General features: G+C 38.8%; 1 protein-coding gene across 1 annotated transcript; it reads right to left on the bottom strand.

The window, feature by feature from the left end:
- Window positions 1–7,410: 7,410 nt before the first annotated feature.
- On the bottom strand, window positions 7,411–7,796 carry LOC149197559 (hsp70/Hsp90 co-chaperone cns1-like). The gene is made up of 2 exons (XM_089408725.1): window positions 7,685–7,796; window positions 7,411–7,643 (listed from the first exon to the last, which is right to left on the bottom strand). The coding sequence occupies exons 1-2, from the start codon at window positions 7,794–7,796 to the stop codon at window positions 7,411–7,413; spliced, it is 345 nt and encodes a 114-aa protein (XP_089264851.1).
- Between the last annotated feature and the right edge of the window lie 9,825 nt (window positions 7,797–17,621).

Raw genomic sequence — 17,621 nt, 5'->3', positions numbered from 1 at the left:
TGGATGATCTTTATATCAATCCTACACCTCTCGACGAGAGGAATCTAATAAAAATATTATTAGGCATGAATAAGATGACCCACATGAAGTTTTGCGCTGGTTGCCAATTTTAACATATACGCAAGGCATAAAGACTTATTATATGTTGTTCATACGCTGTTCAATGAAGACACTATCCATGTAGTTTCTACACGTTAAGCCGAAATTCATACGCTGTTCAATGAAGACACTATCCATGTAGTTTCTACAAGTTAAGCCGAAATTCTTATGCTATTCAATGAAGACCCTATCCTTGCAGTCTCTACACGTTAAGCCGAAAATCTATATGTTGGAATGAGGACCTTACCCACATAATCTATGCGCTGCAATAAAGGCACTCTATACACACAGTCATGGAAACTCATACGCTGTTAAGTATATGTGGAAAACGCAACACTGTTATATATACGCATGTCATATATATAACACAGTCATGGCAATACCTTGTTTCGTATATACGGGGACTAATATATAACGATGTCATGGCAGCAATATCCACTCTGATTTATCCGCTGGGCATAGAAACGCTGGTCATAGGAATATATACGCTGGGCATAAATAATGGAAAGAGAATATATATTGGAACGTAGTGCCACGTAGTCAACACAATATATATTAGAATGCAGTCACATATATGCATGTAAATGCAGTCATTGGAACGCAGTCTTCTACATGGAACGTAGTCATGGATAAGCTGTGCAGTGATATATATGCTGCAGTCATGGATACGATGAGCAGTCAAGGCTCACAGGTAGGAAGGAATACGTTGTTCATCACGGAGTCATATAGACATCATATATATATATATATGGAGTGCAGTCAAGACAGCAAGTGTAAGGAACATGCTGTCTAGTTCAACGTATGGGATTCAGTCATATCCCTGAGCAAACCCTATATGGAAATAATATAGCCTAGCTTCTTTGCTAGACTGCAAGCCATAGCAAGCAGCTAAGGCTGATATTTATATGATCTCCATACTGAAGCAACAGAAGGGTATTATGAGCGGCATGATGAGTTGCATAATGGGCAGTAGTATGAGCAGCATGATACATGAGCAAGCAGTTAAGGCTGATATCAATAGAGGCAAATTGTTGCAGCATGATGAAGCAAAGAGAAGGCAGAGGCAGCAGCATGGTGGGCAGCACTATGAGATCATGTGCATGGGCAGTTCAATGATATAGTAGCATGGGCAGCATCATGATAATGATGGTCATTAGTTTGAGCAGCATTATGATGGATAAGATCATGGACATGGGCAGCAGCATGGTGCAGTATGCAGTGGTGCAACTAGAGGACCAGATGTAGCACGATGATAGGTATCAGTTGAAGCAAAATGTCTTCAACTGATCTCATTGTTATAGGAGATGATCTATACTTAGATCTAGACAAGTCAAAGTGTTGACTTCTCTTGTAAATGTACTCTCTCTCTCTTCCTCTGCTGAACTTTGAAGATAAAAGAAGATTTGATCAAAGGGTTTCCCCACACATTGTGGGGTTTGTCCCTGGCTTGCGCCATATCTTGTGTCCTCTTGTCTTGGCTTGTCTTCTGCATATTATATTTATGTTCTATCTGCAGTTTATCGTAATGCTGATGTGATTGCTAACTGTGAAAATTTAAATAAATTGCTCTAGCATAGAACATACCAAATCTTAACATTTTTTTTACATGCGTACATGAAAAATTATGAGTATATTTAAAAAAATATTATTAAATTAATTTGTTTTGAAAAATTTAATAATAACTTGAATTAAATTATAGTTTTCATAAATATAATTATTGATATAAATATATATTACAGTTTGGATATAATAATTTTAATTTGTTATCATGATAATTTAGCAATTTATTTAGTTATTTATGTATGAGTGAGTGAAGTGGAGTGGTCACTAGTCATAAGTTATGACCACTTAATAGCATCCTTGGGTTTTACTTGAGAGAGGTTGTGATTTTCTTTTGGGATGAACCTTAGTGATAGCAGGGGATGTCACTATCTCTTTCTTTATAGCTGAGGTGTGGTAGGTGTTATAATCAATTTGATTCATCTCGATAGTTTCTATGTAGCTAAAATAAAATTTTCCCACCTTTGCAAATAGAAGACAACTTCCTTGGATTGGGAAGTATGCTTTTCGTTTAATTGGCATAAGTTCCTTATTTAGAGTATTCTTGTTTATCTCTCAATTCAATGCTCGATATATTATCAACTGCATGATTAGATCCTTCAATTGTTAGGTCATGTGTCACATCATCTCTAACCAGTTGGGACACTAGCATCGTCACTTACTAGTTGGGGTAACAAGGATATTATCGGTAATCAATTAATGTGGTGATGTTTCTTGGTTGGCTAAACTCATAGGAACTATTCCTTAAACACTACATACACAAATTATAGCTTTAATTTATAATGGAATCCATGGTATATATAATTTGGGAAATTCTAACCTGTCCACGAGAAAGTAAATCAATTTGGATTTTCACTTACTAAAGAGTCATTATTTCTTGGAAGAACCCATATTCAGATTCCAAGTCAAACTAAAATGGTAGACAACTATGACGTCGACCAATGTGAGCTTAGATTGGAGGGATTGCGTACCTACTATTAATTTCCTTGAGAAATGGCCAACAAGAATGAAGAAAATGGGGAGCAAACTTTTGATGAAAAAAAAAAAGACTTGCATTATGAACATAGTATGAAGGATGATCATAACAAGGACAATTGTTGGACATTACATCTCAAGCTCATGTTCGAAGGAACTATACTAGAAAGACATTCTTGAATATTCAAGAGGTTAAAGGAATGAAAATGAGAAGCATTAGATTTTATGACAATGTTTCATGAGGGCCTAATAGAACTAATTAGGTAAAAATAATAATAATAAATAAATAATTTTGTTGAGAAAATTACTTAATCCAAAAGATGAAAATGATTTTGTTGATTGATTTTAATTCATTAGCGAAAATTTGCTTAATTTAAAAGTCAGAGATACCTGTTACCAGAAGGTTAGCAAGAGTTTCAGGAAGGGTTCCTAGGATATGTGTCGTCGTTTTTCCTTTATGCTCTAAGGACTTCGAGACGAAGTCCATTGTTAAGAGGGGATGTATGTAGTGCCCACTCTAGTTTCCTGACCCTAAAATGACATTATCTTAGATACTTTGTGCTTTGAGGACCTCAAGTTGAGGATTCGGACACATGACTCTATTATTAGTGAGTGTGATATTAGTGGTTGTGATGTTTATGTATGTTCTCCACTGACATTTTGATGATGATAGTATTAATGGCTAGGTATGTTCTCTATTGGTATTATGATGATTGTAACATTAATGGTTATGCACATTCTCTGTTGATATTATGATGATTGTGGCATAAATGGTCATGTTTGTTCTCTATTGAATTTATAATGATGATAGCACTAAAGGATATGTATGCTCTCTATTGATATCATGATGATGATAGCTTTGATGGATGTGTCCCCTATGTTACCAACTTGCATCAGTTCTGGTTCACAATGAACAATGATGCGAATGACTAGGTGATGGCAATGATGTTATTATGACAATGGTTAACACTGAGAAACGTTTTTACTGATGATTATTGAGTATGGTAGGAAACCACCAGGGGCACTCGCATATGACGAGTTGACAACACCTGGTTTGATGAAAAATTATATTATTTTATTTTTGAAATTCTAAGTCAATTTTGAAACCTGCTAGATATGTTTATCTATATTCTGATAATATGTTAGTGGTTGCAGGCACAAATTAGTTGCTTGGCCGAATGACTCACATATGGGTGATCGGGTTGTACAAGTGGATGGAACTACATGGGAGGGGTGGGACAGTGTCCCTGATCTCACCCACTAGCACTCCCACCGTGACTTGGGCTGGAAGGGTTGAAACACCTTCGCCTTGAAGATCACGATGCCATGAGGGCAGGTCCCCAAGTTGGGTCGCTCATGAGGATTTTACTGGGGGGCGCGCATCAAGGTGGATTCCTTGATCCCTGACACCATTAGTCTCACTATAGCAGGCAACATAAGAGATGATAGCGGTCTATGATGTTGCACCTATATTTTCCCCTCGTAGTCACTGAATGCTTGAAGGGCAAGTGGCGTGGCACCCTTGGAACTTCAAGGGAATTTCTTGAAGGGCACGACCAACCTGGCACCTTGGCATCACAAATAAAATGTTAGGTGTGGCACCCTTGGAACTTCAAGGGACTTTCTTGAAGGGCACGACCAACTTTGCATCCTTGACATCACAAATAAATTGTTAGGCGTAGCACCCTTGGAGCTTCAAGGGAAGTTCTTGAAGGGCACGACCCAAACTTGGCACCTTGGAATCATTAAAAGTAAATTAATTAATAAATATAATCAAGAAATGAAAACTAGGTAAATTTACATCAAGGGTAAATGATGTTAGAAACCGAGGTAATTATATCAAAAATAAAACCTGGGTTAAGAGGATCATAGGAAGAAATAAAATAGATTACATTAAAAATTCTACCCTTCCCATGTTGGAAAATACTAGGTAGACTATGTGGTTTAATTAGGTAAAAGGAGAAAGAGGGATATAATTGTAAGGATAAAGATTAATCCTAAACTGATTAAACATTAAGAAAATAAGAAGGTGAATTAAAATAAGAATAATAAATTAAATTTAGATAAATGTAGAGAACCTCCATGTGGCAACAACCAACATAAGAATATCCATCTAAGAGATAACTTGAGTTAAATTAGGGGGGTAGATAGGGGATCAAATCTTGACTCATTAATTGACTTTAGTAATGAACCCAAATCAAGGAATAAAAAGGGGTATAAAGAGGCAACTAGGAGAAGAAATAGGAATCTTATTGAGGTGAGGAAAATATTAATTTTAAATTAAAATTTAAGTAAATAATTTTGGGAGACCCTTGATGAGAGAGTGACACTTGGGTGGGTGAATAATCAAGCTATTGAATTATAAAAAAAAAATAACTAATTATGCATGACATGTCAAGTGTCACCTATGAGGACTCCTATAAAAGAAGGGGCAAGCCATGAGAGAAGGGACTTTTGGGAACCCTATTGTTGGATGGATGAGATGATGTCAAGGAAGTGATTATGATCCTATAGTGAGTTTGGTGAGGTAGAGGATTTTAGAGAGGGGACTCTTGAGCCAAGGAGTGCTCTCCTCTACCAGCTATTGCAATTCTCCATTGTACAACCCCATTGCAGCTCGGGGGTCCGCGAGGAATAAGAGTACCCAAGGAGTAGGCTGGGAGGTTAACCGGTGGGTCATCGCATTCAGATCAAGTACATCACCATTTATTCACGGAGGTGACCGACAACAAAGGAATACTAGCAACAGCAAAGAAAACAGAGTCTCGTCTTCTGGTGAATGGTACATATGTGTTGCAATACTATTTTGGTCTTAGTTAAATGTATGTAAATGTTATGATATGTTTCTTGAAATGAATTCCTAATGTGTTTCTCTTCTAGTTGCATTTTGCTGTGATTTAAAAAGAAGAAGAAGATATGTATATAGTCAGGATGTGGTCCTTACACTTGGTATCAGAGCTATGTTGAACCCTTGAGACCTATGGGCCCATGCATGCATGACTAGTTTTGTTAATTATTTTCTTTTGATCAACTATGGCATGGAGAATTTGTGTGAAACTTATGAAAAACAAGCCAGCACCATAACAATTCCTCGCATGTTAATGTCCCAACACCATAACAATTTCTCGCATGTTAATGTCCCATGGCCTGTCATTAAATTTTTCAATTAACAAGAGTAGTAGTCAAGTTGAATATTAGAAAGCTTATTTTTACTTGGTTGCAAAGGAAGACAACTTAGGAGTGTACATAGCTTCCAACGCATAGATGCACCCTGGTAAGAACTCTGGCAATACAATGTCTGTAGGTTTACTTTGTTCAAATTCATGTCGTTTTAACCCTGATCAGAAATTAGAGTTCGTTTTCTCCGCATTGTTAGATCAATCTCCTCTTATTTATTTTACGCTTAAGCTTGAGTTATGTGGTGCCCCATTGTGCTACATTTTTCTTCTTTTTAGAGCTTTTAAGGTCGTTATTATGTGACTGCAAATGAAACACCAACGAGATTCCAATTTGTCACCACTAAACCTATGTGCAGTAGTGTAGGACATCCAGCGAGCTAGTGATGGAGAGTTTTTAAGTTTCATACTAAAGGGTTTGGGTTGATTATTAGCTTGTTGCTTTTCTATTGCGTGCCTAATTGGATGTCTCTATCAGGCGATGTGCCATAATCAACACCATCAATATTGGACTGGATAACTTCGGCAAGGGAGTGAAAAATGTACAGTAGTTAAGCATAGTTAAATTGGATTTGGTTCATGGCTAAACATTTTGATCTCGATTCCCGAAAATGTCTGTAAAAAGTTGCAGAAAGGAAGCCAAGTTACAAACAAGGCCACATGAATGGCGAGCTAGGACTTACTGAATAAAAACATGCCTTGCAGCACAGGATTCACATTTAGAAAACATGCATAGAGCATTGCGTCGGGGTATCGAAAATCACGCTTAACAGTGCAGGAAGTATGTTGTAAGTCCTTGATTCTAGGGCTTTGAAATTTTAGGAGAGGGTTAAGTTTGTTAAGGATCACGCTAAAAAAAAAAATGGTGCATAGAATTTGCGCAATGGAAGGAAGCTCGTAAAAATTTGCATAGATGGCCTTTAAGACAACCATGCATAAGATTTCTGATCGACTGTGTGAGATCTAATTTCACTACCAAAGGAATGAAACACAAATAACTATAATCAAAGAAGCCCACAATATTGAATAAAATGTTTGTTGTTTACTTCAAGTCAATGCTCTCCTTAGACATAAATTTATAGATTTTAGCAGTCTGGTTGGACTACTATCATATGGTCTACTCCTGCAATCATATGAAAGCACTTGGAATGTCTCTCTAAAACAAATTCGTTTGCTCCCTGTTTGATCACCAATTATTTGAAAAAGTTCATAGACCAAGTTTCCATGTCAAGTGTTCGACAAAATGCCTGAACCAAGATCACATTATTCAGGCCATAATGTTCAAGCACACATAATGCTTTTCATTCCAAAAACATTTTGTGGAGGTAGGCACCACTCTATCTTGCCTTTAGCTTATATTCTTATCCATCAATGGGTGATTGATCACGTTTGTCTATAGGTTGTAGATGGTAATTTTGTTCTTCAATAACCAAAATGCTCTGCCTTACCAATCCTTGCATAAATCTGTGCTATATCGTTAAACAAAGTTGCCCAGCCCATACTATCTGCCTCTAACCGGCTATCAAAAATATATCACGCAAACAACAAATCCAGATATTGTAAGTTCTTCATTTAAAGGAGATTGCTCAAGGCCACATCTTCATAGCTTCGCTGCTTCTGGCAATAAAACTAAGGCAAGAGCAGCTTTGGCCCCTCGATAATAGGCCTTGACATTTGCTGAATGGATCTTTATTGCTTCTTCTGCATCTGTCAATGCACGCCTGTAATTCCCAAGAAGAAGATTGACATGGGCCCTGTTTGCAAAAAGTATTGAATTCTCGAAATTGTTTGATATCTTCTGATTGATTTCTCTAGTATAGAAATCAATGGCATCTGCATGATGTTTTTTTTCCCCATCTTAACATATTCATTGCCTTTTTCCTTGAGCTCTATTGTAGCTGATTCTCTGAGGGCATTGATTGCATCCAAATCTGCTTGTTGTTGCTCAGTGTCGGAAGTGCTACTCACTTCCATCCATAGTGCCATTTTTGCTCCAATGTTGACAACAACGATTATTGAGTCATATTAGACATAAAGAGCAGGTATAAACACTCCATGGTTTGGTGATAGTGACTTCGATAAATTAATTTAGATGTAGCAGGGAAATGCTATAATGGTTATGGAGGTAGCATCGCAGTTTTATTACTGCGCGACGCGGTATGTGGATTTCTGAATCAATGAAAAAAAAAAAAAAAAAATCCCAAATCTTTATTTCTACAGATTCCAATAAAATATTAAAATAGCCATTATCTTGTAATAGCCACTGTCCCCGAGATCACTTCAGTTTCGGCACCATGACTGCCCTTATTCTTCTGACTCTAAATTCGATGTTTATGGGCTTTGTCCAAACCCTTGTTTAAGAGCGTGGGAAAATGTCTCTGATGGTAATATTTGAATAAACCTTAAGCACAGAACAGCAACAAATAGCATGCACGATACAGCAATTTATATGCATATTTACAGTTTTGGGTCACAATATTCTGCTAGTTTAAATTCAGTGCTTAAAGAGGAGAATGAGATTTAATAATAGCCACAACAATATTTACTGGAATGAGATTCGATAACATTTATGAGATCGCATCATCTAGGTGAGAGGAGACTGAGTTTAGTCCCTTTTATGCACAGAACTAGAAGACGCCAATAACCCTCATAGGGATTAGAGCAAGAGTAATTTGGGTGTGTGTGCTTTGTAATCTATCTCGAGGTGTGGGATTCTAAGAGTTTTCACTAATGGTGTATGTTCTTGAGTTGAGCAGTAAGCTGAGATTCGGCAAGTTATTGAAGGATCACATCTGCTTTTGACTAGAAGCATCCCCAGCTTATCCTTGTTGTGAGAGCTGAGTTGAGGCTCCATAAGTGTGTTTGGCATGGAAGATTTGATTATCTGTAATATTCATCCCTATCTCTGTGACACAGTTGTGAGATATTTTATGCACATTTCAATTATAAGATAGATCAAAGAAGATTGATGCAAATGTAATCGTATGTTTTCCCAAATTAGATTTATTAATAATTGTTGGCTATATTTTATTGACATGCATTATGTTACAAAGAGCACTTAGTTCCCTTTGCAGCTTTTATTTTGATACTGCTATGTCTTTGAGAAAATTTAGAAACATATGAAACAAATCGAGGCTGAGGTTGTCTTCAGCCAATGGAATCCTTGGCATTTCAAATCTCAAATACTTTCAGAGGACCTCCCCGCTTAATCACTGTGGATCAGATTTCAAATCTCAAAAACTTTTAGAGGACCTCCCCGCTTAATTGTTGTGGATCAGATTTCAAATCTCAAAAACTTTCAAAGAACCCTACCTTAATTACAGTGGGTGAGATTCCAGAGATACTCATTGTTCAAAGGGAGTTGACTAAAATCTTTCACTAATTATCTCCAATTCTGAGATATTTATCCTTTTCCATACAGATCAAGAAACATTCATATTATTATGCGGCCTTGGCATACAGATCTTGGCATTTAGAATCTAGAGGGATGCAATACAGAATTTGATCTGATTTCAGCCAGAAACTGGACTGGTATCACTCTTAGTTATGCAGCCTGAGATGTTGAATTCTTTTTAATCATTTGTCCCTATGAAATCTACCATCGCTAACAATCTGAGCGAAAGGCAAAGTTTCAAAATGAAATTTTTCTGAAAACTACGAGATGCTGTACAGAAGTTCCAAATGATGGTAAAAAGTAAATAAGCACTGGCCGCTAGACTTTAGCCTTCCTAAAATTCAGACAAATTTCTCCACTTTTTCCCATTAGAGGATTTATGTTTCCAAGTGAATCATAGAGTTGGAGAACTTGAAAAAGAAAAAAAAAAAACCTATGAAAATTGATTTCAGCATAATGTTTAAATATTGTAAACATTGTTATAAGAAAATCTATGATAGTTGATTTTGGTATAGAGTTTAAATATTGTAAACAATGTCATTTATAACATAGATTGCACTATTTACAACGTTTGTTGCCACTCTGAGCATTGGATCTTGGCCTTGATAATGAGGAGTGATTCTAGATCTCGTTCATCATTATCTACACAATTGAATGTTGATCGCAAAGATATTTTGACACTAGATTGGTACAATCAAATCTCACTGTAAGACAACATTATTTGTTAATTAAAAGAATTATATATATATATATATATATATATATTATGGTTGCTATGTGAAGAGCACAAAGTCATCCACAACCCTTGGTTGCCCATAATTACATCAACTTTCTTGACATTAATTAAGATATGCCAAAATGGCTCATGATCAACACTACTATAATTTGAAAACTATTCCAAGAGTGAGAATCTTTCTAGATAAACTTTACAAATTTAATTCTATAAAAGTATTTGATTTTTGCCAAATCATTTATTAAAAGTCACTAAAATTTGGACCAATTCTATGAAGACACTAAATATCACTAGCAAGTACCAATGGGATCCTTTCAATGAATTTAACCAATTAAAAAAGAAGCTTTATTTATGAATTAATGGATTGTGGAATTTATTTTACAATTTCTAATACACATATTGAATTGCTAAAGTTAAAGAATTAGAGACTTTGCTTAGGGTGGTAATGAAACATACAGTTGAGAAGCACTCATCCTTAAAATGAACTGGTTAATACACATGTTTTATGAGAGCTAAGGATGTGTGAGTGCTTAATATATTTATAATAATTTAATGATTAACCATCACCAGAAAATAATAGCAATAAAATAAAACATACAAATAAGTTTGACTAACGAAACTAGTTCCATCTCATTCAATGGTTGTCTTTTTCATCATATAATACCAAAAACTTAATCTTGACCTCGTCATATGTTAATTTTCTTGGTTTAGGCTTTGAAATCGGATGAGTGGTTGGATGTGAAGCATTTTTAATGCTCTAACACTAATCAAGCCATTCTTTTAAAAATTAATGACGAGTTATAAGTGCCACATTATAGATTGACATATGGAAATTATGTTTTGCGTAGTAATGTCTTGGTTAATAAATTAATATTTACATCAATTGTATAGAATTTATATATAATGGGATGTATTAAAGAGAAGTCAATAATTAAATGTTCATTTCAAAAGGATTTTTTGTTAAATTGGCAACTAGGTCCAAACTCCATGTGGGTTAGCTTATTTCTGGCAGCTGATATTTTTATTGGATCCCTCTCGTCGAGAGGTGTAGGATTGATCCAAAGATCATCCGATTCCGATAAGTATTTATGGAGTTATGAATTTATCTTGTTTATGTAATTATTATCAAGTCGACCAGCTCTTATGTAGGCTCTAGAAGCCCAACCGACGTGTCTATTCATCATATATGTTTTAGTATAAATAGAAGAAGATTTGATGGCATTTGGACACATTCTTGATGTGATCTCCTCTCCACGTCTTGGGTTTTTGGAGAAGGAGAGTCACAAAAAGGAATATGTTGACCTAGTTTGATGATGCCCTAAATCCAACGCAGTCATAACCTTATTCGCTGTTCATGGTGAAGCCACAGATGGAAGGAGCCCTACCACAGCTATACGCAAGGCATAAAGACTTATTATATGTTGTTCATACGCTGTTCAATGAAGACACTATCCATGTAGTTTCTACACGTTAAGCCGAAATTCTTACGCTGTTCAATGAAGACCCTATCCTTGCAGTCTCTACACGTTAAGCAGAAAATCTATACGTTGGAATGAGGACCTTACCCACATAATCTATGCGCTGCAATAAAGGCCCTCTATACACACAATCATGGAAACTCATACGCTGTTAAGTATATGTGGAAAACGCAACACTGTTATATATACGCATGTCATATATACAGCACAGTCATGGCAATACCTTGTTTTGTATATGCGGGGACTAATATATAACGATGTCATGGCAGCAATATCCACTCTGATTTATCCGCCGCAAATGGACATATATACGTTGGGCATAGAAACACTGGTCATAGGAATATATACGCTGGGCATAAATAATGGAAAGACAATATATATTGGAACGTAGTGCCACGCAGTCAACACAATATATATTAGAATGTAGTCACATATATGCATGTAAATGCAGTCATTGGAAGGCAGTCTTCTAGATGGAACGTAGTCATGGATAAGCTGTGCAGTGATATATACGCTGCAGTCATGGATACGCTGAGCAGTCAAGGCTCACAGGTAGGAAGGAATATGTTGTTCATCATGGAGTCATATAGACATCATATATATATATATGGAGTGCAGTCAAGACAGCAAGTGTAAGGAACATGCTGTCCAGTTCAACGTATGGGATTCAGTCATATCCCTGAGCAAACCCTATATGGAAATAATATAGCCTAGCTGCTTTGCTAGGCTGCAAGCCATAGCAAGCAGCTAAGGCTGATATGTATATGACCTCCATACTGAAGCAACAGAAGGGTATTATGAGCGGCATGATGAGCTGCATAATGGGCAGTAGTATGAGCAGCATGATACATGAGCAAGCAGTTAAGGCTGATATCAACAGAGGCAAATTGTTGCAGCATGATGAAGCAACGAGAAGGCAGAGGCAGCAACATGGTGCAGTATGCAGTGGTGCAACTAGAGGACCAGATGTAGCACGATGATAGGTATCAGTTGAAGCAAAATGTCTTCAACTGATCTCATTGTTATAGGAGATGATCTATGCTTAGATCTAGACAAGTCAAAGTGTTGGCTTTTGTTGTAAATGTACTCTCTCTCTCTTCCTCTGCTAAACTTTGAAGATAAAAGAAGATTTGATCAAAGGGTTTCCCCACACATTGTGGGGTTTGTCCCTAGCTTGCGCCATATCTTGTGTCCTCTTGTCTTGGCTTGTCTTCTGCATATTATATTTATGTTCTATCTGCAGTTTATCGTAATGCTGATGTGATTGCTAACTGTGAAAATTTAAATAAATTGCTCTAGCATAGAACATACCAAATCTTAACATGGTATCAGTGCTGAGGTGAAGACAATGCCCAAGCAAGAGTGAAAGAGCAATCACCGAAGACAATTGGGACAAGACAGAAGGATCAATGGGTTCCTCACAATTCACCTAGGGTGAAGTCAAAGCAGAGAATGTTATCGGAATGGCGCAGCGGAAGATTCTGATAGTCCATCTTAAGATCACTTCATTGGGAAGTTCGAATCTAAGGGTGGAAGGAAAGGCAGATGCCTTGTTGAAATAAGTTCGGCCGTTATGCGAAGGAGTGTCTGAATGGCAGAGACACATCTCTGGATGAAGATAACAATCATTCCTAGGACATCTTCAATGATCAAAAGAATGACTGTTAATGCAGGTCATCAAGGAAATGGTCGACTCTTCCGCGAAAGCAAGGAACCCCAAAATCTCTTTTATGTACCTGATCGAACCTGATGTCCATCTCGGAAATGGAAGTCAAGGTTACACGGTGGCACTTATCGATGGAAAGGTACGTGTTTGAAAATAGATCTTTTAAATATGTTTTTGAGTTCAGGGTTGTATCAAGTTGCAGGAAGTCCACTGGGGACCATGTCCATTGACTCAACACCAGAGGTCTGTGAGTCAGATGGTGACTAGGATGCCTGAATTCAAAAAGAAGCATGAAGGTACATGTCTGAAATGTACCGAAGGAAAATATTATAAGGGGACCATTCCCCTCATGCAGCAGGTTCATAGGTTTGGAACAACCCGAGGAGTTTGAGAATCATGATCAAGGAATCTCATATATACAGGTGGAAGAAAGCCCTCTATGGCTTGAAGCAAAACACCTCGGGCGTAGTATGAGAAGATTGATAGCTATCTAATGCAGCTGAGATTCACTAGGAGTGAAACCGATCCAAACCATTACTCGAAGGTTGTGGATGATAAACCTCTCGTACCGACACCTATGTCTGACAGGTGCAGACCCTCTCATTTATAGGAGATAGAGGGAGTTGGATTCTGAATGTGGGAAGATAAGCTACAAGCTTGTGACTGCCTCGAGGATCTTAACTTTCAGAAGTTATATGGTAATGATGTCAGACCAGATTTGGGAAATGCCTCTGAGTTTCATAAACTCATTCGCGTTGATGTTCTTGGAGAACCTCTGTCCGGACATCTGTGTTGCAGTTAGCATGGTGAGCTCATATTTGGTTGAGCCTCATTAGATTGGTGCCAAGAATCTTCTAAGATATCTTCAGGGCACAATCTCTCATGAAACGAGATACACTGCCGGAAATATGAAACCACATGATTATTCAAATGATGAGTGGGCAGGCAGTATGGAGGATCACTAGAGCACTTCTCAGTGTTGTTTCTCTTTGGAATCTGCCTCGATATCCTGGATGAGCAGGAAGCAGAAGTCGGTGAATCTGAGCACCACCAAGGCAGAATACATTGCTGATAGTATGGCCTTCTGTGAGGCAGTCTGGTTGCTGAAGCTCTTCAGCGAGCTGTTTGTACACATGATGAATACCACTGTGATTCTCTGTGACAACCAGAGATGGGATTCGATTATTGTGGAATCCCGTATTCGTCGATTGCTCCAGTAGATAGACATCATCTGGGATATGGTAAGTCAATGATCAAGGAGGCTCCATCGCACTGAGATGATGTACAGGACAGAGCCCTGAGGAAAGATCAAATTTGTGATTTTCCCGAACGACTTGAAGTCGTCGTGAGACCTTTGTAAAAGGGTCCTGCATGTTGCATACATTGAGCTCTGGGTGCTTTGGGGGGCTTGCAGTTCTAATGGAGCAACATACGACCACAGGGTGACTCACCCTCCCCTGGTGGTGTGCGCTGGAACAAGATGATTCGCTCTCTTGTGGGACAAGATGATTCGCTCTCTTGTGTAGCAGGATGATTAGTTCTCCTGTGAGGCCTGGATTGATGTGTTCTCCATGGCAGCCTGGATTGATGTGTTCTCCATGGCGATTGTAGCAGGATTGATGTGTTCTCCTGTGAGGACAGGATTGATTAAGTTCTCCTGTCGAGGAATCCTACCCATGCAGTCTGGGACTCATGGGAAGTACCTCTCATCTGATCAATGAGCAGGGAAATGAAGTTAGGGACCATAGTAGTACCGATGGACGCATCGTTGTATCTACTGTACTCCCTACGCTAGTGTGTCCTCCATTGATCTGGGATCAATGATACTGGTCTGGGACCAGTGGTAGGAGTTGTACATACTATGACGCTGACTTCGGGTCAGCTGAGACTGGTCTGGGACCAGTGGTACATACTTCGAGACTGACTTCGTGTCAGTGCAGTACTGGTCTGGGACCAGTGAGAGTCGTACATACTATGACGCTGACTTGGCGTCGGTTGAGACTGGTCTGGGACCAGTGGTACGCACTCTGAGACTAACTTCGGGTTAGTGGAGAATGATATGACTCATTCTCGATCAATTCTTATTCTTCATAGTTCAGCAGAGCTGAGCAGAGCAGAGCTACTAGAGCCAGCAGAGCTGAGCAGAGCAGAGCTAGCAGAGCCAGCAGAGCTGAGCAGAGCAGAGCTAGCAGAGCCAGCAGAGCTAAGCAGAGCAGAGCTAGCAGAACCAGCAGAGCTGAGTAGAGCAGAGCTAGCAGAGCCAGCAGAGCTGAGCAGAGCAGAGCAGAGCCAACAAAGCTGAGCAAAGTAGAGCAGAGCTAGCAGAGCCAACAAAGCTGAGCAGAGCAGAGCTAGCAGAGCCAGCAGAGTTGAGTAGAGCAAAGCAGAACCATCAGAGCTGAGCAGAGCAGAGCTAGCAGAGCCAGCAGAGCTGAGCAAAGCCAACAGAGCTGAGCAAAGCAGAGCAGAGCTAGTAGAGCCAACAAAGCTGAGCAGAGCAGAGCTAGCAGAGCCAGCAGAGTTGAGTAGAGCAAAGCAAAGCCAGCAGAGCTGAGCAGAGTAGAGCAGAGCCAGCAGAGCTGAGCAAATATGGGCAGAGCAGTGCAGGGCACTGATGGCAGAGATAGTACAGTCGGACATATGGATCAACAGATGGAGTTCCCCCTAGTTGAGAGGGAGTGTTAAATTGGAAACTAGGACCAAACTCCATGTGGGTTAGCTTATTTCTGGCAGCTGATATTTTTATTGGATCCCTCTCATCGAGAGGTGTAGGATTGATCCAAAGATCATCCGATTCCGATAAGTATTTATGGAGTTATGAATTTATCTTGTTTATGTAATTATTATCAAGCCGACCAGCTCTTATGTAGGCTCTAGAAGCCCAACCGACGTGTCTATTCATCATATATGTTTTAGTATAAATAGAAGAAGATTTGATGGCATTTGGACACATTCTTGATGTGATCTCCTCTCCATGTCTTGGGTTTTTGGAGAAGGAGAGTCACAAAAAGGAATATGTTGACCTAGTTTGATGATGCCCTAAATCCAACGCAGTCATAACCTTATTCGTTGTTCATGGTGAAGCCGCAGATGGAAGGAGCCCTACCACAGCTATACGCAAGGCATAAAGACTTATTATATGTTGTTCATACGCTGTTCAATGAAGACACTATCCATGTAGTTTCTACACGTTAAGCCGAAATTCTTATGCTGTTCAATGAAGACCCTATCCTCGCAGTCTCTACACGTTAAGCAGAAAATCTATACGTTGGAATGAGGACCTTACCCACATAATCTATGCGCTGCAATAAAGGCACTCTATACACACAGTCATGGAAACTCATACGCTGTTAAGTATATGTGGAAAACGCAACACTGTTATATATACGCATGTCATATATATAGCACTGTCATGGCAATACCTTGTTTCGTATATGCGGGGACTAATATATAACGATGTCATGGCAGCAATATCCACTCTGATTTATCCGCCGCAAATGGACATATATACGTTGGGCATAGAAACGCTGGTCATAGGAATATAGACGCTGGGCATAAATAATGGAAAGACAATATATATTGGAACGTAGTGCCACACAGTCAACACAATATATATTAGAATGCAGTCACATATATGCATGTAAATGTAGTCATTGGAACACAATCTTCTAAATGGAACGTAGTCATGGATAAGCTGTGCAGTGATATATACGCTGCAGTCATGGATACGCTGAGTAGTCAAGGCTCACAGGTAGGAAGGAATATGCTATTCATCACGGAGTCATATAGACATCATATATATATATATATATGGAGTGCAGTCAAGACAACAAGTGTAAGGAACATGCTGTCCAGTTCAACGTATGGGATTCAGTCATATCCCTGAGCAAACCCTATATGGAAATAATATAGCCTAGCTGCTTTGCTAGGCTGCAAGCCATAGCAAGCAGCTAAGGCTGATATGTATATGACCTCCATACTGAAGCAACAGAAGGGTATTATGAGCGGCATGATGAGCTGCATAATGGGAAGTAGTATGAGCAGCATGATACATGAGCAAGCAGTTAAGGCTGATATCAACAGAGGCAAATTGTTGCAGCATGATGAAGCAATGAGAAGGCAGAGGCAGCAGCATGGTGGGCAGCACTATGAGATCATGTGCATGGGCAGTTCAATGATATAGTAGCATGGGCAGCAGCATGATAATGATGCTCATTAGTTTGAGCAGCATTATGATGGATAAGATCATGGACATGGGCAGCAGCATGGTGCAGTATGCAGTGGTGCAACTAGAGGACCAGATGTAGCACGATGATAGGTATCAGTTGAAGCAAAATGTCTTCAACTGATCTCATTGTTATAGGAGATGATCTATGCTTAGATCTAGACAAGTCAAAGTGTTGACTTCTGTTGTAAATGTACTCTCTCTCTCTTCCTCTGCTGAACTTTGAAGATAAAAGAAGATTTGATCAAAGGGTTTCCCCACACATTGTGGGGTTTGTCCCTGGCTTGCACCATATCTTGTGTCCTCTTGTCTTGG

Source organism: Pinus tabuliformis, chromosome 2_2 (assembly GCF_031772625.1).
Source record: "Pinus tabuliformis cultivar Carrire ecotype Pingquan chromosome 2_2, CPIR1, whole genome shotgun sequence".
Classification (NCBI taxonomy): domain Eukaryota; kingdom Viridiplantae; phylum Streptophyta; class Pinopsida; order Pinales; family Pinaceae; genus Pinus; species Pinus tabuliformis.
This window is presented reverse-complemented; position numbering and strand designations above follow the sequence as displayed.